At 40.9% G+C, this 21,488-nt stretch overlaps 2 protein-coding genes across 3 annotated transcripts; one reads left to right on the top strand and one right to left on the bottom strand.

Moving 5' to 3' along the window:
* Positions 1–4,807: 4,807 nt before the first annotated feature.
* On the top strand, positions 4,808–7,707 carry suv39h1a (SUV39H1 histone lysine methyltransferase a). Of its 2 annotated transcripts, XM_016231138.1 has the most exons (7): positions 4,808–4,922; positions 5,149–5,294; positions 5,412–5,873; positions 5,995–6,071; positions 6,452–6,614; positions 7,230–7,359; positions 7,500–7,707. In XM_016231138.1, exons 1-7 carry the CDS (start codon positions 4,904–4,906, stop codon positions 7,631–7,633), a joined length of 1,131 nt encoding a protein of 376 aa, XP_016086624.1. In that variant the 5' UTR covers positions 4,808–4,903; the 3' UTR covers positions 7,634–7,707. The 2 variants fall into 2 exon arrangements, with proteins under 2 accessions (XP_016086624.1, XP_016086622.1); XM_016231136.1 differs by having other exon boundaries at positions 5,412–6,071; positions 6,468–6,614.
* A 2,531-nt stretch (positions 7,708–10,238) lies between these two features.
* Positions 10,239–19,697, bottom strand: gpr173 (G protein-coupled receptor 173). Its single transcript, XM_016231173.1, has 2 exons — positions 19,628–19,697; positions 10,239–14,632 (listed from the first exon to the last, which is right to left on the bottom strand). The coding sequence occupies exon 2, from the start codon at positions 14,416–14,418 to the stop codon at positions 13,255–13,257; it is 1,164 nt and encodes a 387-aa protein (XP_016086659.1). The 5' UTR covers positions 14,419–14,632; positions 19,628–19,697; the 3' UTR covers positions 10,239–13,254.
* Between the last annotated feature and the right edge of the window lie 1,791 nt (positions 19,698–21,488).

Genomic DNA, 21,488 nt, shown 5'->3' with positions numbered 1-21,488 from the left:
GTGTACTGTAGCTGTCAGTGTTGCCCAAAGAGCGGTGCGTCACCAAGCCGAGGGGAACCCCCCGGCTGAAGAGATCTGGGTTGCGCCATGGCCTCAGAGCTTCGATGCAGCCGCGGGAGACTGCGATGCGCAAACGGCCCAAAGTCCACGCCGTCCAAGGGACACGAGATTTCAACCATAATTGTAGGGGGCGCATGTGTAGTAAGCCCAGATGACATACCGCTGTAGCAGACACCATGAGCCCCAGCAGCCTCTGAAATTCCTTCAAGTGAACAGTCTGAAATGGCGCAGGGAAGACAAAATGGCCGCCGAGCGCTCCCGAGAGAGGCAGGCTCTCATCTCCACCGAGTCGAAGCACACTCCCAGATATGTTATAGACTGACTCGGGGCGAGAATGCTCTTCTGCATGTTGACACATAGCCCTAGGGACTCCAAGTGACGAAGCAGCATGTTTATATGGCTGAATAGCGTGTCCCGGGACTGAGCTAAAATCAGCCAATCCTCCAGATAGTTGAGAACGCGCATCCTGCTCGCTCTGAGGGGGGAAAGTGCTGCATCCATGCACTTCGAGAAAGTGCGCGGGGCCAAAGCCAGCCCGAACGGGAGAACAGAGTATTGGTATGCTGTGCCCTCGAAAGCAAACCTCAGAAAGCGTCTGTGATGCGGTGCTATCTGAATGTGAAAGTATGCGTCCTTTAAATCCACGGATGCAAACCAGTCCCCGGGGCGAATTTGCCCCAGGATTTGTTTCAGCGTTATCATCCTGAATGGACGCTTGCAAAGCGCTCTGTTGATGGGCCTGAGATCTAGAATCGGGCGGAATCCCCCGTCTCTTTTGGGTACCACGAAATAGCATCTGTAAAACCTGCTCTCCAGCTCGCTGGGAGGGACTCATTCTATCGCTCCTTTTTCGAGCAGACTGCATACCTCTTGTCTCAGAACTAGGGCGTTTCGGGGCAATGTTAGAGACTGCACCACGCCATTGAAACGGGGTGGTCTGCGTCTGAATTGAAGGGTATACACACGCTCTATCACACCGAGTAGCCAGCGCGAGATTCCCGGAATAACTTCCCACGCGCTCAGAAACTGACATAGTGGCTTTAGCGGCTTGGTCGTTGGATGCGCCGGCGAGTGTGTGGGCGGCGGCTCTGCACTGCTCTGAGGCGGGGCGAGCGCCACCGCACTGACTGAGTGAGGAGGAAACAACTCTTTTTGTGATAATGTATGCATTTTTATTGAATGAACATCCAACACACACGTTTGATAACATGAACTTGTGGTGCTTGGGAGCCGGGCCGCTCAGGCACTCTCCTCCTCTCTTCAGACCGTCAGGATGATGGCTTAGCCAGCGACGGCGGGTGAGAGTCACGTTGCGGGCTCCTCCGCTGGCCATGGCGTTTCCTCCCAGGACCCCACGCCTTCCTCCGGAAATCCGGCTCCTGGCGAGGAGCAGTAACGTTAGTCGTCACCGCTGTGGTTGCTGGCCTGGGGTTATCCCTCTGCTGGGAAGAGCCAGGTGCCGACGAGGATCTGGATTTCGCCGTCTGCTGCTGGAAAGCGCGCCTCGGCATTACGTGACTCATGGCTTTGGTGCGCTTTTGAGCCTCCGCGAAGCGCTCAGGAAAAAATGGCCTGTGTGGCAGAGTGGACGCGCGCTGATTGGGTCGCAGACCATGTTTTCACCAGCTGCTCATGCACATCGGGGAAAAAGGGGACCGACGTCCTCGAGTCAGCTTTCCGGGTGGGCCTGAAATACCAGGAGTCAAGTGTACTCCTGACAGGCTCCTCTGGAGGACTCCAGGTAAGCTCCAACTCCTGGACAGCCCTTGACAGAACCCTCATGAGCTCCTCCTGGAGGTCTGGGGGCCCCATGCTGTCCGGCTGATCGGACTCCGATCCCGCCCAATCCTCCCTCTCCAAGGCCGAGATGGACATCGAGTCATCCCCCTCCTCCTGGCTAAAGGATACAAACTCCGCGATGTTGGCAGGAGGGCGGAAGCAGTCCTTGGGGAGTGAGACCGGGGAACGGGGCGACCGTTGGGGCTGGTGGAGCGACAAGATGACGCTCCCGTCACCGGGAGGGCCCTCGGCCAGGCCCAGGCAGGCGACGCAGTAGTCGTGCTGATCCGGCAGCTCTATCGGTCCTGCGCAGATCTTGCAGATTGTTGCCATAGTGAATTCAACAGGTGAAGTAGAAGATTCTGACGTAATTGTCACATGCACCACATTTTATACTGCCTCTCGAGCTTGTCAGTATTTGCATGCGATTTGCATACTTCGCGTCAATAGGCCAGTCATTTGGACTGGCGGGAGCCAATAGGACTTCAGGAAAGGTTGGAAGGGAAGGAGTTCCCATAACGGAGAAATATCTCTGTGATGTCTCGTGAAAGCTCGAGATGGAACTACAGTTTTAAGGAGAAAATACTCAACAATGGTGTTGATTAATAGATTGGCACATGGTTCGTCTAAAAGCATATTAAAAACACCACATAGACAAATAAACAACATAAAACTTGATTTTCACTACAGGGGGACTTTAAGTTCACTATTTAAATGTACTGTTTAGTAAATTTTTATAACAAATACACAATAATTTATTATTCCCAATTCTTAAGTCTAAAGACTAGGCCCCAGATATATAGGCTATGTAAAAAAAAAATATAAAAAAAAAAAAATATATATATATATATATATATATATATATATATGTACATATTTATCAGTGGTTAAATTGTGGATGCTATAGAGTTACATTTGAACCTATAAATCCTAAAGAGGAACCAGGGTAGACTCAATACTGAATTTACTCCTGTCAAAAATTTTATATGACACAAGCCTGGCGATTTCTTTGCCTATTTATTTTTTTTGCAGACACTTCACGATTTGTTCATTAAAATTGTAATGGTTTTGCTCATCCAAAATAAAATAAATAATAAAATAATAAATAATACAAAAACAAATAGTGATTTTTAGTTGTTGACACTAGACGACCTTCATTGACGCCTCATGTATTCTTCTCCTAGCTACAGCCACAGACTATAGAATACCCAAGAGTGTAGTTTTGAATGTGGAAAAAGAAAAATGCAACACTCAATATGGCCGCTCTATCGAACGAAGCCCCGCCTTCTGAGCAAAAGAGCCAACCGCTAATCGGTAAAGTCAGCGCGTCACTGCAGCCGCCGTTAGAAGTCCCGGTTGCTATAGAAACAGTCAATGCTCTGAGACGTGTGGTTAGGACTGGACTGAGCATGCGCACTGGCTGATCTAGCCTGAAAAATAAGCCTTTTTAATGCTATTTGAGCAAAATAAACAACATTTATGATACAGTTGTTGTCAGATTTCATTGGTGATTTCAAATATGAAATTTAATCGTAAGCTTAGTGAACAGTTTTGGAGAATTTGATGTTTCCCCACTCAAAGAGATAGGAGCTGCACTTGCATGCCCGAGAGGCGTTTCAAAGATGGCCGCCGAGGGATATGACTTAAAGGGATAGTTCACCCAAAAATGCAAATTTGATGTTTATCTGCATACCCCCAGGGCATCCAATGACGCTTTTCCACAGCATGGTACGGCACGGTACGGTAAGGTTCACTTTTGGGGGGTTTTCCACTGGGTACAGTACCCGGTACCTGGCACTTTTTTTAGTACCACCTCGGTTGAGGTTCCAAGTGAACCGTACCGTTACCAAAACGTGACGTGACGTGTAAACTCTGCTGATCACGGATTGGCCGGAGAGAATTGTCACTACCTGCGTCACTGAACCTGCAACACAAACACAACAGAACCGCTAGATTCAAATCAGCACAGCCAGCAAAGGATCGAACGTAACTGTTTTGAACGAGCGCACCTTTTTTAACAACCAAAAAGTGGCTGTTTCGCGGTCTGTTGAGGAAATACAGACGTTCCTCTCGTTGATAGCAAAGGAGCGGATCCAGCGAGAGCTTGATGGGGTAAGGCAGAATTCAAAAGTTTTTCAGGAGTTGCGGCAGTAGAGGCAGCGCAACTATAATGACATGTGAATAATCCCACCCACTCTAAAGCGGTACTGAACTGCAGTGGAAACGCAAACCGAGCCGAGCCGTTCCGTGCTGTACCGTACTGAGCCGTGCCGAGCCGAGTCGTACCACGCAGTGGAAAAGTGCCACAAGATGTAGGTGACTTTGTTTCTTCAGTAGAACACAAATGGAGATTTTTAAGTCAAACCGTTGCAGTCTGTCAGTCCTATAATGTCAGTGGATGGGAATCACGGCTTTGAGAGTCATAAAACATACACAAACAAGACCAAATTAAACCCTGGGGCTGGTGATGGCGCGTGAGGCGTCTTCCTCTTCAGAGATTGAGATTGTAGATAGAGTGTCAATGGTCCATTTGAGAGATAGGTGGCGGTAATGCACTTAAAAGTCTGCGATCCGCCGTAAAGCATGAAGAAGAAAAAGACGCCTCATGTGCAGGCTGAAGAAGAAGACGCGAACGCGCTCAGGACAGTTCAGACATTGCGGTAAAAATCAGAGGTAAAAAACTATATAAATACTGTTCAGTTTCTTGCACAGACCGATCATTTTGTGTCTTTTCACATCAATGTATCATCACCAGCCCCAGGGTTTAATTTGGTCTTGTTTGTGTATGTTTTATGACTCTCAAAACCATGATTCCCATCCACTGACATTATAAGACTGACAGACTGCAACGGTTTGACTTAAAAATCTCCGTTTGTGTTCTACTGAAGAAACAAAGTCACCTACATCTGGGATGCCCTGGGGGTTACCAGATAAACATCAAATTTGCATTTTTTGGTGAACTATCCCTTTAAGGGACTTTGCTACAGCTCGACCAATCATCAACGCGAATGCCGTAACGCGTTTTTCCGGCATTGGGAATCCACCCAGCCTGCTCGAGGCGACCATGGCGCAAGATTTGAAAGGTAGGATTTCTTTTGCTTTCTTCAAATAGCGAACAGTGCTATTAAGATGCACGCCCCAAACACACTGCAACGAACAAACGTGCGCTTTTAAATACTGTTATACTAGGGAGCTTTTAAATAGTTAATAACATTACTCGTGTGTGCAAGTGACACTAAGTTTAAGGTTTAAGGTTACAGTAGTTTCTTAAGGAATAAACATTATGGAGCCCCTTACGTATGGTTTAAGATTGCAGGGTGTCTTGCAAACTTTCATGGGAGGACCTCCAGGCTCTGTGCCGCAGAGAAAGACTTGTTTGCAAACAGCTGAGTGTGACAAAGAACAACTTTAATGACTATGAAGTGGAGTATCTGTGTAACTACAAAAAACACAAGGTGAGATATTAATCACGCATCGTATGTACCACTGTGATCTAGTCATTTGTGGCTCCAACTGTTTCTCCAAATTTACATGATTCATATCACTGTAACCTTTAAAATATGCCTGTTCAGGGTCGAGAGTTCTTCCTGGTCAAGTGGAAAGGCTACACGGAGTCAGAAAACACATGGGAGCCTCTCAAAAATCTTAAATGCCCCATACTGTTACACCAATTCCGACAAGACATGAAGACGGCTCTGCTTGAGGCCAACAAACCGCTTGATTCTGAGTCTTTAAGTGCCCCTATATTCGCCTTCCTTCTCCAGAGGGCCAAGCAACGTTTGAAGCTTCAGAAATGGGAAGACCTCATGAACCAGACCTGCAAGCAGAAGGGCCGCATATTCATCTGCAATGAGGTCGACCTGGACGGGCCTCCTAAGAACTTCATCTACATTAATGAGAATAAGTTAGGGAAAGGAGTGAATGTGAATCCAGTGATAGTGGGCTGTGAGTGTGATGATTGCTTCTCTCAGCCGGTTGATGGCTGCTGTCCAGGGCTGCTGAAGCATCGGAGGACATATAATGACAACAGACAGGTGAAAGTGATGCCCGGTGTGCCTATCTGGGAGTGTAACTCCAAGTGCAGATGTGGACCAGACTGTACAAACAGGGTTGTGCAAAAAGGTATTCAGTATGATCTATGCATCTTCAAAACAGCCAATGGCAGAGGTTGGGGAGTGCGGACGCTGCAGAGGATTTACAAAAACAGCTTCGTTATGGAGTATCTTGGAGAGGTAAGCAAGTTAAAGGGATAGTTCACCAAATAAATGTCATTCCAAACCTGTTTAAACACCAAAAATATTATATTTAATATATTAAATATATTCATATGTAATATATTAAATCTGACAAAAGGTATTTTGAAGAATGCTTTAACTGTTTATGTCTATACAATGAAAGTCAATGGGGTCCAAAACAGACAAAAAATGGTACAGATATTTTTCAAAATACCTTCTTTTGTGTTACACAGAAGAAAGTAAGTCATACATGTTTGGAATGACATGAGGGTGAGTAAATGATTACAGATTTTTTATTTTAATTTATTTTATCCCTAAAAAAATTTTTATTTAGATGAATCCTGTTCTGTGAATGTTGTTTACTGACCTGCTGTCAGCTGTTTGTTGCATCAGATCATCACGACAGAGGAAGCAGAGAGGAGAGGAGTGGTGTACGATAAGCAAGGCGTCACCTACCTCTTTGATCTGGACTATGTGGATGACGTCTACACCATCGATGCGGCTCATTATGGAAACATCTCTCACTTTGTCAACCACAGCGTGAGCACTAACTAGCTGTACACATCATCTGGGCTCTCTATCAAGTAATTTGGAACAGATTCTTGTAAAGTGATTTTTATTTATAGAAGGTATGTTGCATGAATATGTGTTTTCTTGATATTAATTGTTAACGAATTCTGGCATTATAGTAACCTGTACTGTAAATGTAAATGTTTATGAACATTTAAAAATAACAGTAATAAAGAAGAATAATTTGAGTATATGAGTAACATGAAACAGTAATATGAATAATATGAATATTTCATATGAGTATAACATAATAATAAAGGATAACTCATAAGGAATATACTGTAAGAATGAATATGAAAAATATAAAACATAACCACATTGGAATTTCGCATACACCAGATATTAAACATTAACATTGATGATAATAAGAAATCATGATTTCTGCAGGCTCATGTGACACTGAAGACTGGAGCAATGTCTGCTGAAAATTCATCTTTGCCGTGACAGGAATAAATTAAAATCTATTAAATAGAAAATAGTTGCTTATCCTGTATATTTTTGGTATAAATAAAATTGATATATTAATATTATAACTTAAAACTTCACAAAGCATGAAATTAATAAATATTTCCATTGTTTTTCCAGTGCGATCCAAACCTGCAAGTGTATAATGTTTTTATTGATAACTTGGATGAGCGCCTTCCCAGAATTGCATTCTTTGCAAAACGAGGGATCAAAGCAGGAGAAGAGCTCACCTTTGACTACAAAATGACTGGTAGGAAATGTTTTAATTCTTTAGTTTTTTTTCCCCTACATTTTTAGGCGTGGGACTATTTATAAAGAAAAGATAAACCATATTTTATACACAAACATTTGTAGTAAATGCCTAATGAGTACTCCTCATTTTTGCTGCAGTTGATCCAATAGATGCAGAGAGTTCCAAAATGGATTCAGAATTCAGTCGGGCTGGAATTGAAGGATCACCCATCAAACGGATCCATATGGAGTGCAAGTGTGGAGTAAAGACCTGCCGGAAATATCTGTTTTAATCCAGCTCACACACAATCATGTGTACTATGACAGGCATCAAAATACATGTCAAGATCTTAACACATTTCATGATTTATTTATTTATTTTTTTGTATATGTTTATTCTTTTACTTTGTGTGTGTGTGTGTGTGTGTGTGTATATATACTGTGTGTGTATATATATATATATATATATATATATATATACTTTTTAATTTTTTATGTGTGATGCTTGGTGGCTTTTATTAATTCAGTTAATAATTATTTAAATCTATTTTCAGCACTGTTTTAATAAAGTAACGTTTTCCCACAATGATTATACCTGTTTTATGTTCTTTTATCAAGTTAATAAAATAGAACTTTTGATACTATACAAGGTGATACGGATTCTCTCGTCAAGAATGTTGCTTACCTTTATAGATGTCTATTTGCCACCTGATGGTGCTATTGTATTCATAACACCTTACATTTAATGTAAAGCAAATTTATACAGATAAAATAGTTATACACACCAAAAAAAAAAGTCTACACCTCGAAAGGTCTAAAGTTTGTGAAAATTACAAAGATAACCATGTCAGAGTTGCAGATTAGAAATATAGGTGGAAACAGTATGTACATCAATTTCTTTTAAAGTTACAGAAGGATTTTGTATGATTGTTCCAAAAATGTGAACTGTAGACATACAAGGCTCTTGTAACACATACAGCTGTCTCTATCCATGTAATATTCAGTATATATAGCTATAAAGCTACAAGATAAAAAGCAATAATGTGTGCAGTGAATATGGGAGAGGCTGCAGCAGAACCTTACAGATCGAGTCATCTGGCCTCGCTTGATCTGTGGCCTGAATCCCCAGCTTGGGCCAGACAGACAGTCAGCTCAGCTCAGCTTTAACCTCCCATGGGGAGGTGAGATTCCTCCAGGCCAGCACTTTTTCTTGTCCCCCTCTCTCTCTCTGCTGTTGTAGTCTTCCTTCCTGCTATCATTCTGTTCATTTATCTATCCATAGCTCTTTTTCACAGTTATCTTCTCCCCCTGTATAGAACCTGCTTATAGGTTACTCATATATATACACAACATCTGGATATTCTCCTCTTTCCTTCCACCATGAGTCTGAGTGCGAGTGGTTGCTTTATTGGATTTGCTGGATTTGCTGTGGATCAAACCTCACTAAGCGCAGACTGGCAAACATTAATCAGTTGACCTCACACACATATGGTCTGAGCATCTAACCATGGCCAATCTCACGCCGAGTGGACTAATGTTCTCCCACTTTCAATGCTGCTCATCACTGGAACTTCAGATTACAATATTAATGAGGTGGCCATAGAAACATCAAGCCTGCTACAATATGACGTTATTAGAGGCTCATGCAAACATTCTGTAATTGGAAGGATCAGAGGAACATTGTGAAGACCTGAATGAACAGATTTGTTTTCTCATGATGATTTCTCATGAAAATCGGATGTAAGGTTAATCTAAACTGTTGATCTATGAAGGGGAAATGCCCATCCTGTTTAGTTCACTGTCACTCTGACACATTTTAGCTGACTCACTCTGACCCTTCTGCAGTGCGGACCATCAGCCATAAATATCAGGCAGATTAAGGTCAAAGGTCAACTCATAATCCAAGCGGTGTGCCTGCGAAATGGCAAAATTCAGGATACAGAACAAAATAACAAAGACTCTAAAACTCAATCAAGAATATTTCTTACTGTACTGATTAAAAGGTCACACAAAATTAGGAGTCAAAAATGCAACAAAAGTAAACTTTTATTGTCATGTTGGGAAAAAAAATCCTGTTGATTTACAGATCAAGATATCTGAAAGCTGACTCGGGTTTCCTCCTCATTTCCCCCCTGCAGTTTTTCCTTTACCCCCTTCATTCATCATGCATTCACAAATAAACAACTCCCGAGTTGCTCAACTAAAATTTCAGTCCGATGAATTTCATCCCATGATAGATAGGTGCTGTCTATTGCTCTTGTAATAGTTAGCTGTATGAGTGGCTTGCCATATTGAAGCTGTTTCTCATTCAGATTTTTTCATTCTTTCAGCAGTTCAGTGAGCCAGCATGATAAAATCACATACTCATTCATGTTCAGATATTATGATTTGGCAATTACGAGAGATTAATCAGAATCATAATTTTATGATCAAGTCAGGCACTATCAATAATTAATATAAAAGGCAAAAAATTAAGACACAGGTATAAGTAAAACTTACCACAAATCAATTATGCACCAGGCTTTGCCTGCAAATTAGATGCATTATTTAGAATAATTAAACTCAAATTCATTTTTGTCTAATACAGCTTATCAAAATGGATGTCATGGTTTCACCTCATCATATCCAGGGTTCTTCTCTTTTCTTTAATTTGTTTACCTAAAAGTATGCAGTTCTTTGTGCACAACCGTTAGTTTGATAAATTCTGGGGTGAAAAAGACCCCAGAATTGCAGATAAAATAAAAAATGATTGATTCGCTAAATTGTTAACACTAAAATGGTCAATTGCTGATTCAAATCCAAGGAGCAACTTGAATATCAACATTCATTAGCCGCATATAATTCTAATTGATCAATTTTTTGAACAAAAATTATTTATTTATATTCAGCAATCATTGTAAGGCTGGAATTGCCAAACAATGACTGATGTCTGTTTTCATGAAGGTGTCAAGATGTGGTAAACAAGATGCATTCCTTTTTGAGTGTTGGTTATGATCCATATTCCCAGTTGATTTGAATCAGCATTATGTCTTGTTTAAGGCTCAGCTCTTTGTAATCTTTACAGTTGTGTTGTATCAATGAAAACGGAAGTTTTAGTGGATCAACTACAGGAGTGGTTCCTATCAGATGCTGTGTCTCTGACCTTTCACCTTTGCTTTGTTTCTCATGAGTACCCAGTTCCATTAACACACTCATACTCAGCGTAAACACTCACACACACACACACACACATGCGTGGTAAAAAGATGACGATCAAGGGTCGTAACCCCACCCTTCACTCTGCCCCCCACTTGAAGTTAGTGCGTTGTCCATATAATACACATGAAATTACACAGAGGTTCACAGTTATTTTACAAAAGATAAGATGCCTGAAGCAACTAAAAATGTTCTACCAGGCATTTTTGCTCGTTACAAAATCACATCTGTTTCACCCAACCCTAACACCGACCCAAGCAATTTCCTATTCACAAGTGAATACAACAATAGCCCAAACGGTCATTCACATACTGTCCCCCACCCCAGTCCCACCCAAAGACAAGAAGAAGAAAAAGTCTCAAAGAAATCCTTAAGAATCCAAGAAGTTCCTTTTAATTCCACTGAAAATCAATGTGTGTCTCTGTGTCACGTTTTTGTTTCTTCGTAAATTCAAGTCTCTCCAGAGAACTGAGCAAAATTGTACACTCCCACGTGTCGCAGTTCGCAAATTCAATAATGAAGCCGATGCAGCCGTCTTTTTACCCACAACCTGTAGGCTTGTGAAGGGCAGAGAGATGTGTCCTCTGATAATCCACAAATACACAGTGTTGTGTTTTCCCCAGCATATGTTTTAGTATGATTTCTTGGTGTCTATAGAAGCATACAGCTTTCAGATCATTCTTGCATTGGTAACATTAAACCTTGGTAATGGAGTAAGGCATAAAATGCAAATAACAGAAAGAATTATTCCTCTTTTTCTGTTCATCATAGATGTTTTTCTGCTGTTTTTCTGTGTTCTCGCAACGACAGGTTTCAGAAAAAGAAAGTCTGATCGCTCCTACCAATCCATGCCTACCGACAGAGAGATCTCATTGAACATTCACAGAAATATTACAATCTGTCCTGTCTGCATTGGTCAGCATTCTGATTCAAGTCAAAATATGCCAGAGAAATCATGTGGCTGATCAATGATTTCTTGAGTTGTGTGCAAAATATTAAGGGAAATTCATTTGACACTAAACGCATTTTCGGAATTTAGTTCACCCACTTGTTAGCTCCTAATGAAATGGAATACTTTAAAAAATAAATCTAAACATTCCACTAACAGCTCATGTATTTTCCTTATCTCAAACACATTCATATTTTTATTACAAGATTAAAATGAGATTTTTGTTTGATTTCTGCTTAACAGGAGGCCGAATTATACTGTCAGACTTCAATCCAGCACAAACATTCAACTTTAGGTTCCTTGTTACTACCTGACCAACAACTATTCAGAAATCCCCATATCATGTGTCAGTATGTAACACACAGTAAATGCAAACTAAAATACCTCTAATGCAACCTACCCTTCACGTACATATGATTGAAAATGTAAAGGCTGAATTCATTAACGTCCAAGATACATGTATGAAAATCACATATAATAAAAACGCTTCGATTTTGTATAGCTCCGATAGGCTAGCAAACTTTCATTCAAGTAATTCAAGACGCAAAAGACTAAGTAACTTCTCCTCTACAACATCTTCTGTGCAATCGTTCAGAAGGATAAACTATTGGTTGTTTAACATAATATAATCTGCATATGCTACTCAATCCTGATCTGTCTCTTCACAAAATGAGACCACTTACAGTAAAATACTTCACCTTTTCTTGGTCTGAATATCATGAGATTGGTCATATGTTCAGATTCATTATGGAAATTATAAGGGCATGAGTTCTTTTGTGCAATGCTCGAAAATATTGTATGAATTAATAAGTAAATAGAGTTAAGAGAGAGAGAAAGAGACAAAAAAAACAAAAACAATAAATTACATGTTGCTCAGGGAAAGAGCGCCTACAAACCTGAATAGGCCATATTTCACACAGATTCATATTTTCAGTGAGCTCCTTTCATCTACAATCCCTTTGAATCAACTTGAGAGGAAAACATTATTTGTTCTGGAAGTTGCTTTTGTTTACACACTGTTTTCATGAGCATCTTAATTCCTGCCTGATGGAGCCACAGGAAGGATTCAGCCCAACTAATTAGCATAAATTTTAGGAACTTTGTCTTTTTTTGTCAGCCTCTTTCATTCCTCGAGGCTTATGCTTGGCACTCATTCTTAAAAATAGTTTAATCTCAAGTTTGTTTCCCCTTAAAGATAAGGTAATACACATGCACATAGAGTATTTTTGAATCAGTAGTTCAAATAATATAAATTACTCTGCCAGGAGTGCAGCTGTTCACAAGGCATGAACAATATTTTTGTAAATCTTTGATTCGAAGCCCTCAGGATCCTGGTAAAGGGATACAGATACTGAGCCAAACCAAATGGTAATGTTGGCTGAGATCGATCATGAGAAGCCATTTGAAATAGCCTTCATATATTCACCATAAAACAGACCACCAGTTTGGTTGATCTGTACCACCCTAGCGCAAAACATACGGTTCTCCAAACTTGTTTAGAGTTGATTTACCAAACCACACATTAGCGTTGAGCCCATTTCCCCCCTTAAAATCATTAAGGTGACAGTAGATGCGTATTCCGTGACATCCACCCTTTTAAAGCATCTTAAACTGAATCAAAGGCCACAACAGCTCTTAAAGTTCGTTCGTGTCTCCATCTTTAAAGACTTCTTATTCCCTCCCCCCTAGCTGTCCACTCTCCGACCATCCAGAAGAGAAAGAAACCCCCCCCCCCCCCCCCCCCAAAACATTATGAATGAACACTCATCTTCACATGACACAGTAAGGCTCACGGGGCAGTTGAGGTTGAGTTCTACAGCAGGGAGGCAAGTGGGCCAGCAGGCCCTTCTTCAGGTCCTTGTTGAGGAAAAAGCAGATGATGGGGTTCACGCCCGCTTGGGCAAAACTCATCCACACGGTGGTGGAAAGATACCGGTGCGGGATGGTGCATGCCTTCACAAAGACTCGCCAGTAACAGGCCACAATGTACGGGGACCAGAGCACCAGAAAAAACAAGGTGATAACATAGAACATCCTGCCAAGCTGCTTCTCTGCCTTAAACTCCTCCATGCCTAGCAGGCGTCTGTTCTGGTTGTGCAAGTTCTGCCTGATGCCCAATAAAGTGGGGGGCATTGGGCCACGGCCGAACCCTGCTATCCAGTTCGCGGCCGCCTGGCCTGTGGCTCCAGGTCCGTGAAAGGTCCAGTTTTGGCTGATGGCTGGAACCATCTGGACCGGCTTCATCTTTCGGTGCTTGTATTCGAACAGCAGGAGCTTCATGTAGACCACGTGAGTTGCCAGGATTAGCACAGCCAGCATCAGCATGAAGCCTAGCGTGTCATTGGCCTTGAAGTAGCGATGCTCAAAGATGCACTGGTCCTCCTCGCGGATGAACTTGTAGGTGCCGACGTCAAAGACGGGTGGGAAGGCCATGGCGACTGACAGAGTCCAGACCATGCACACCACCGCCACGCAGGTCCAGAAGGTCATTCGCTTGGAGTAGAAGCGGTGGTGGGCGATGGCCATGTAGCGAGTGACACTAATACAAAACAGCATGAAGGCAGCATGGAAGCAAAAAAGGACGGCCATGAAGGCCACCACCTTGCAGCTGAGCACGCTGTAAGTCCAGGCCGAGCCGTTCTTGATGGACACCAGGACAAAAGGAAAGCAGACCGCCGAGCGGATGGTGTCGGCGAGGCAGAGGTCCAAAAGAAAGTAGTAGGGTGCCTTGTGTAGGGCTCTGTCCCGTAACACTAGCAGGGATACCACTAAGTTGCCCACCAGGCTGATGCAGATGATCAAGCCCAGAAGGACAAGTTTCACATAGGTAGACACGGCTGAGGAAGGTGCTCCACCCATCACGCCACCTGTCGTGGACACCACGGCTGCCAAGGGGTTCCCAGGCCCATCGCTGCTTGCGTTTCCGTTGGCCATCCCTTTTGCTGCTCAAATCGCACACCTCCTCCTTCAGCTCCTCCACTCCCTCCTCCACCTCCGCCTCCTCCGGCTGAGCTGTCGTCCGTCCTCGTGGTTGCCTTTCGTTGTTGTCTCAAATGGAAGGAGAGAAGCTTGATCTGCATTGCCCCATTTTTGTACAGTTCTCTTTGGAGCGTCCCTTCAAATGTGCCAGCTCTTCTGGCCTCCACACCTATGAATAGAGAACAAAACATTTGTTACGCTCGTTTTCTCACACAAACAAATGCTGGTCTTTAAAGGGCATGAACACTACTGATTTTGGGAGAAAGTATAGCATTTTTGTAATTCCTGAGAGAAAGATTTTTAGGTCAAGAAAACTGAGATAGCAAAAAGTGATATTGATGCAGGAAAGAGAGAGATTTTTCTCAATACCACTATACTACAAATTCTTTCTTGCAAATAAAATTATGTGAATTTGTTGGAGTACTGAGGAGAACACACAAATACAGTAAACTACTGGTGCCGAATAAAAACATTAACTATACTGCTATGGCCATTCATAATTAAGCAAAAACTGCAATGTAGATTTTAAAAAGCATAACAATCAATAAATATAATCTGGAGTTATTTACCATATGTGGAAACATACGGGTGCTTTAATGTATAGGGAAAATACTGGAAAATTCTGTATTTTTTTCCTGGACAAACTGTTATTCACATTACCATTCTGTTCAGGTTTCAGACTGCACTAATGCTGGTCAACCATTATGCCCAAAGTAAAAGATGAGACAAATGACAAAAGTAATTCTGCTTTAATTTGCTCTTTTGTATCTTTTTTCTTTTAAATTTGCTGATGTATTGCTTTTTACAGGGCTGTCAGTACATTTACAAGCAATTTAAAGGCCCATATTCCAGTCAGAAAGAAATAATGGGTTGTCAACACAAAAAAGTTAAATGGAAAGTAACGCAGAGTCTGGAGAAGTTTTTAAATGTTAAACATATTTTAACTTGGCACAGTGACATAAAAATGTGTATTATGCACGGGACACTGGAAAAGAAGTGAAATGGTCACAAGACTTCCGTGTAGTGCATGTTTATATTGAAAAAACTAAGAAAAACTGATTTGATTCAGCGGAAATGGTGCCAAGTCTAAATTCGACCTAGATAATGTGGTTGTGTCGCTCGGCCTCGGCATTGTGCACAATTTGCATATGCTACTAAAGAGCGTTGGCTCAATGATTTGGTTTCGCATTGTGTCAGAACGATAAAGAATGTCTCTCAGATATGCAAAAATCTGTTGTCGCTTGATTCTAACTTTGCATGTAAACGACAGATGAGACAGATATGATTTCTCAAGACACCTCATGGAGTATGTTAGGTAAAGTAAATTAGATAAAGTAAATAAAAACCAAGGAAAGCACATTTTCATGTTTCCATTCTTAATTATTATTATTTCAAATAGATCATGTTACATTAACTAAAATATTATGCTCTTACTCATATAACATAAGTCAATTCTTAAAACAATAAATATCATCTTCTTCCTAATCATGAGTGCTTACACCAAATGTAAAATACTAAAAAAGTGCTACAAAATGAAGAGAAAAAAGTGCACCTTTGCACCACAGTAGATATTTTAATTGTGTCTACCATCAGTAAACAGATCAATCAATAGTCTGCTGAATGGGATAAGCATAGCTCCTGTAAGCATCTGGTGTAACATGCTGAGGAACATCTTCTGCTTCCCCTTAGTGCCGAGCAGATCAGCTGTTTCCACCACACGCTACATGGCATGCCAGCAACTAGTCTTTCATGGTAATTATTACCTCATTGTTGCTAGGCTACAACACATCACTTTTTATGTGTTGAGTATAGGCATGCGGGGGCAAGAGGGGTGGGGGGCCAATGAAAGAGTTAGGGGATGGGAAATCTTTTTCAGTCTGCACTGAAGGCGACAGCAGAGCTTCAAGAAAAAGCTTTAGCGTATATAGTGATAGAGATGGCTTGAACTAACTATGTAGATATATAGCGTGATTAACTTCAGCCCACTTTTTACCAAATGTTTCTGGAAGTTCCACCTAACCCAGACTTTCTCATTTGCTCCCACGTACAGAAAAGCCAGTCTCAGCCCCTGGTTGATGGTATTTAGATGAGGGCATGTATACTTGCCAAACAGACACGTCCCCTGCTGTGGCGTAGATCGGCCAAGCTAGCGTTATCCCGCTCTCTCAGTGTGAAAGAGCATTGAACCATGAAGTCAGGTGTATACCTTCACCTGCTGTGGTGCTATTGGCAGCATTTAAAGAGCCATTTGTGCTAACCCTCACCGGCTAACAGCTTCTGGTAGAGAGAAAGCGAAAAGTAGATGCCAGCTGATGACAAAGTCATCGAGTACCTTAGTCCAACAGGAGATAGAACTGCGCCGACTCATTGTTTTAGATCAGAAACACTAATTCACTTGTGTCACAGCAATTACAGCTGCTTGTTGCTAGGCTACAGGGTCCTTCTGCCTTGTGCAGTGTATGTGTCTTTGTAAGCCTGAATGCAACTCAGAATTGTATGTGTTGAGGTGAGCTGAGAAGGAAAGTGTCACTCATAAGTGAATGTTTCTGTCAGAGAGATGATAAAATGCTACAACCTTACCATGACATCCTGTTGTAACCGATTAACAAATTGCACCGCTTTACATCAGTAACAGGTGTTATTTGAACTGGCAGTTTCACTGTGATTCAATTTCAGAAAGGTATACTCTAAAAAATGCTGGGTTGTTTCAACCCAACTTTAGGTCAAATATGGACTAACCCAACTTTTGGGTTAATAATTTAATAAAAGAATTTAACCCAACAGCTGGGTTAGTCCATATTTGACCCAAAGTTGGGTTGAAACAACCCAGCATTTTTAGAGTGTAGTTGAAGTATTGTTATTTTTCAGAAGATGTTTTCAATTGTTGTAACTTTTGGGTAGAAACAGACCGATGATGACAATGTAATTATAAATATGATAAATATTAAGTCACATAACGTGCTACATCCGTGTCACCAAACCTTACCTTTATGCAAATAAAAGATGAAAGGCTCAAGGAATATGAAACTTGAACAACTGTTTCCCAAGTGCTTAATGTCACATTTCCCACTTCAAAATAAGCGGTTAAGTGACCTGGTATAGGGGGAATATTAACATTTTTATGGTCCAAAGATGACAATTTGCATACGGACTGTTCCCACAGTAAATGCTAATGTGCTTGTGCTTTGTTCTGTGAAATAAAGGGCTAAACAAGAATGTGGCTTATTTGGATGTGTCAGAGCTGCTACTGTCGTTCTTGTCACCTACATAAGTGAAAGTTCACCTCTGTATTTTCTCAGCTAGATAGACTCGTGGGAGACATGTACGCATTCCAAAGAGGGCGGATGAAAGTTTCATTTTACTCAATGAAAGAGAATTTATCCTCCTATCCTCCACAATTCTTTGATAGGCCCTTAACAGTCTCTCAGATATTCAGTATGGAATGCTATATATTTTGAGCACTAACTGGTCTGCTGCAGCCTTCATTTAGTCTAATGAATTTAAATGTGCCTTATGGTCTAGTATGGTAATATAGCCCCTAGAGTCAAAGGCCCTTATATTGTTGTTTTCTCACTATATAGCACAGTACTTGCCTGAACACCCGTTTATCGCTATTATTCTAGCCCATAAGTGTATTATGTGCAATGCCAAAAGGTTAGGATTTGATTATAGATTGTTTTTTTTTTGTAAATGTTACATATTTGTTGCTACTGTATACATTTTCAAGCAAATTACATTATTAAATAATTGAAATAATAGTATTTGGGATAAAAAAAAATACAGTTAAGATAAATGGGCAAATGGGCCCAAATCACAAAGATTTATTGATGAAATTTAGGCCTAACTGTACTAATATTGTAAGATACCTATCACTCTATAAAAACAAAACAACATAAGAGTAAATAAAAGAGAGAGGTAATGACATGCAGAAAATGAATAAAAAAGAAAAGTATATTGTGATACATGTTGCCCCTATGTAAAGCCCTGCTAAAGGCATTGTACATAACGGTTTAATAATATTTTATATTTACAAGATTTTAAATAAAAATAGACTTTTTTTGTCAGACTAATATTCCGTAAAATAAATATTTTTTCACACACTTAGAAATTAACACACACACACAAACATTATCCATATTGTAGCCCATTACAGTTGTCATCCCTTGGGTTATCATTATGTTTAATTAATTATTCTGAGTCTTTAATATTTTCCTCCAGAGGTTTGGGGTGCTCTTATCTCGCATTAATAGTGAGAAGGCCTTCGATGTCGTTGGGAGGAGTCAGATGTAAAGGGAGTTGGTTGGAGGTAAAAGGCTGGATAGCAACAGCAGTGAATATCGCTACCGTGGTCTCGGGTGGGAGGAGGCGACGCGGAATTCACCAACCAAACAAGCCTGAATCATTTCGACTCTCCCACACCTATCGTTTTGATACGATACAGAAAGAACAATGTGATCCCGTCGTTCGTGGTTAGCTTTTATAAAACGTTTTTTCTTTTCGTATCTCCATCATCCTCATTTACGTTGGGCTATCGGTGCGCTTGGTGAAGCGCCACACTGATATACCTACATCGTTTATTGAACTGGAGCCTGTTTTATAGCGCGTGCGTTGTCGATGGTTTTCCTTCAAACACATGAAAGAACATACAAATAATGAATTACCTAGAACTAATGAAGTGACCCGCACAGCCAATACGCAAAAGTGCAAATGACCCGTATGGACACTGAGCGCATATAGCCTACAGTCCCAGACAGTGTAACACTGATATTTCGTTATCTAACTCTCTTGGGTGCGATTCCCATCTTCTTGGATGTGCTGAGCATTGTGACCTGCATGGTTATCATTAGATATCATGAACAACTACAGCGTCTCTCCCTCTCTGTGTGTGTCTGATTCCGCGAGCGCTTTGCGCGTGTTTGCATGAGGGACAAATAACAAATGCATAATACAGGCCTGCATTTCACTTCAGTAGGCTACATAGTATGCGTCATGACGAGAGACACTGATGTTTTTTTATTATTACTATTATTTATTTGTTATTATTTAAATGCTCGAGCATTTGTAGGCTATTCCCCATTGTATCATTCAACCATTCAATTCAATTCCCCATTCAATCATATGATAAACATCAAATAGGAGGTTAATAATGTGATAGAGCTCTTACCTATAATTCTCGATCTTTCTCCAGACAATGGATCTTGTCTCGATTGTAGGCCTTAACGGGAGCTTGTTGCAAATATATGAAAAAATATTTAAAAAAAATAAAAAATAAAAACACACACAAAAAGGTGCAAATGCGTTTTATCGACCCGACACAACGCGTTCAAGGAATCGCACATGAATCCAAGATGAACCACTACGTCCTTTATGAACAACAGAGAATGAAAAAAATTATAATTAATGAATTAATTAATACAGGGAATGGTCACGTCTGAAAAACAGAAACAGTATCTGTTTCACTGTAAAGTCTTTTGCTGAACGGTTTAAACAATATTATGCCAGAAGCTGGAATATTACACACATACGGGTTTTAAAAAACAAAAAATATCGTTTCCTCTTTTTTCGTGTGCATGTCATGTCTTCGGGTTTTCCATAAAGCTAGGCCAAGCCTTAGCAGTATATTCCCATCACACGGTGACTAAATCAAGCAGAGTTTAATAGCACAATTACTCTATTTCTGCTGTGTTTTGTGGTACCGTTTAATCCTGAGACACAGCGTCAGTATCATTATCTTGTGCGCAGATTTAGATGTGTAAATAACGACTTGCTCTCGGTACTGGGCTACAGCACAGGGCGCTTCTTCCCATCTTCATTTTCTGACTGGAGCCAAAGACATTTTCTCCCACGCCACACCGATACACCTCTTATCTTCGACGGGAATAAATCCGCTTTATATCCATTGGCATCAGCGTTGTCCTCTTACATACTGTAGTCATTCTGTGTGGAGACATGTACACAGTACATGTAAGCGCTCTATATATTTAAAATGCATAAGCCTGGTACGGTCTGTGATGCAAGGCGCAAAAAAGATGGATCACACATGGCAGTCAGACCCGATTCTTTGCTCGGGAATTCGCCATGACTGTCAGTATCCCGGTGCCATCGCTGAATTAAGAGTGGTAACGAAAAATGAACGAAATGAAATGGGTTCTTCTGCGATGGTGAATTGGAAACAGCGGCTCCAGTCTCTGCGCTCTACCTCAGTTTTCTCTGGATCGGATCCCTTCGGAAACGTCTCGGGATTTTTCGGCAGCCTCATTTACGCTGTTCTCCCCAACATAGTCACAGTGGTGCACTGAAGTCACATAGACAACCACAACTTTTAAATGGCCAGTGTTTTAAAAAAAAAAAACATATATCAGCATTTTTACAAATAGATGGCATTTGCACTGAAGTCAAATAGACAACCACAACTTTTAAATGGCCAGTGTTAAAAAAAAAAATACATATCAGCATATTTACAAATAGATGGCATTTATATAGCCTAGCTATATCAGTAGGTCTCTCTTTTTGTAGTTTTGAATTAATTTTTCATATTTGTTTACCCTTTTGAATTGGGTGGGGATGGAGATTGGCATCAAAATAATAGGCTACATTTTTATTAAAAGTCCAGGCTTTACCCGGTTTCATAGCCATTAGTTGTCTTGCATTTTAGGGTTAACAATGGATAATATCCTGTCAGAAAATTAGGCTACTAACAAGCTATGTACTTTTAACTAAATATGTACTTTTTGTACTTATATGCTACAATTTAAGAGGGAAATAAGATTTTATGTACCTTAGGAAACTGCCCCAGTGACAGCTTTGTCGTAATAAATTCATGCAACATTGTGGATAAGAAATTTATTTATTAACTATTTTAGTTTATTAATGTAGGACTATATCAAAGTTTAAACAGAATGTGTTTACAACACTCCCGTCTCTCCTCAATGGCTTTTGGGTCTTTGGCACATTTTTGATTGAAGAGAGGAATGTTGTAAGCCAGCTCGCTCAGTAGACTCTTGGTGTGTGAGCGTTTAATCTAT

The sequence above is a fragment of the Sinocyclocheilus grahami genome, unplaced genomic scaffold, assembly GCF_001515645.1.
Source record: "Sinocyclocheilus grahami isolate Dianchi unplaced genomic scaffold, SAMN03320097.WGS_v1.1 scaffold384.1, whole genome shotgun sequence".
NCBI classification, from domain to species: Eukaryota; Metazoa; Chordata; class Actinopteri; order Cypriniformes; family Cyprinidae; genus Sinocyclocheilus; species Sinocyclocheilus grahami.
The sequence above is the reverse complement of the archived record's forward strand: the minus strand, read 5'-3'. Positions and strand labels throughout refer to the sequence as shown.

Excerpts from the sequence above, each read along its gene's own strand:
- suv39h1a (XM_016231136.1), top strand. Across the intron at positions 5,295-5,411 it reads GTAACTACAAAAAACACAAG|GGTCGAGAGTTCTTCCTGGT; the intron begins GTGAGATATTAA and ends ATGCCTGTTCAG. Across the intron at positions 6,072-6,467 it reads TTATGGAGTATCTTGGAGAG|ATCATCACGACAGAGGAAGC; the intron begins GTAAGCAAGTTA and ends TTGTTGCATCAG.
- gpr173 (XM_016231173.1), bottom strand. The coding sequence starts at position 14,418 with ATGGCCAACGGAAACGCAAGCAGCGATGGGCCTGGGAACCCCTTGGCA.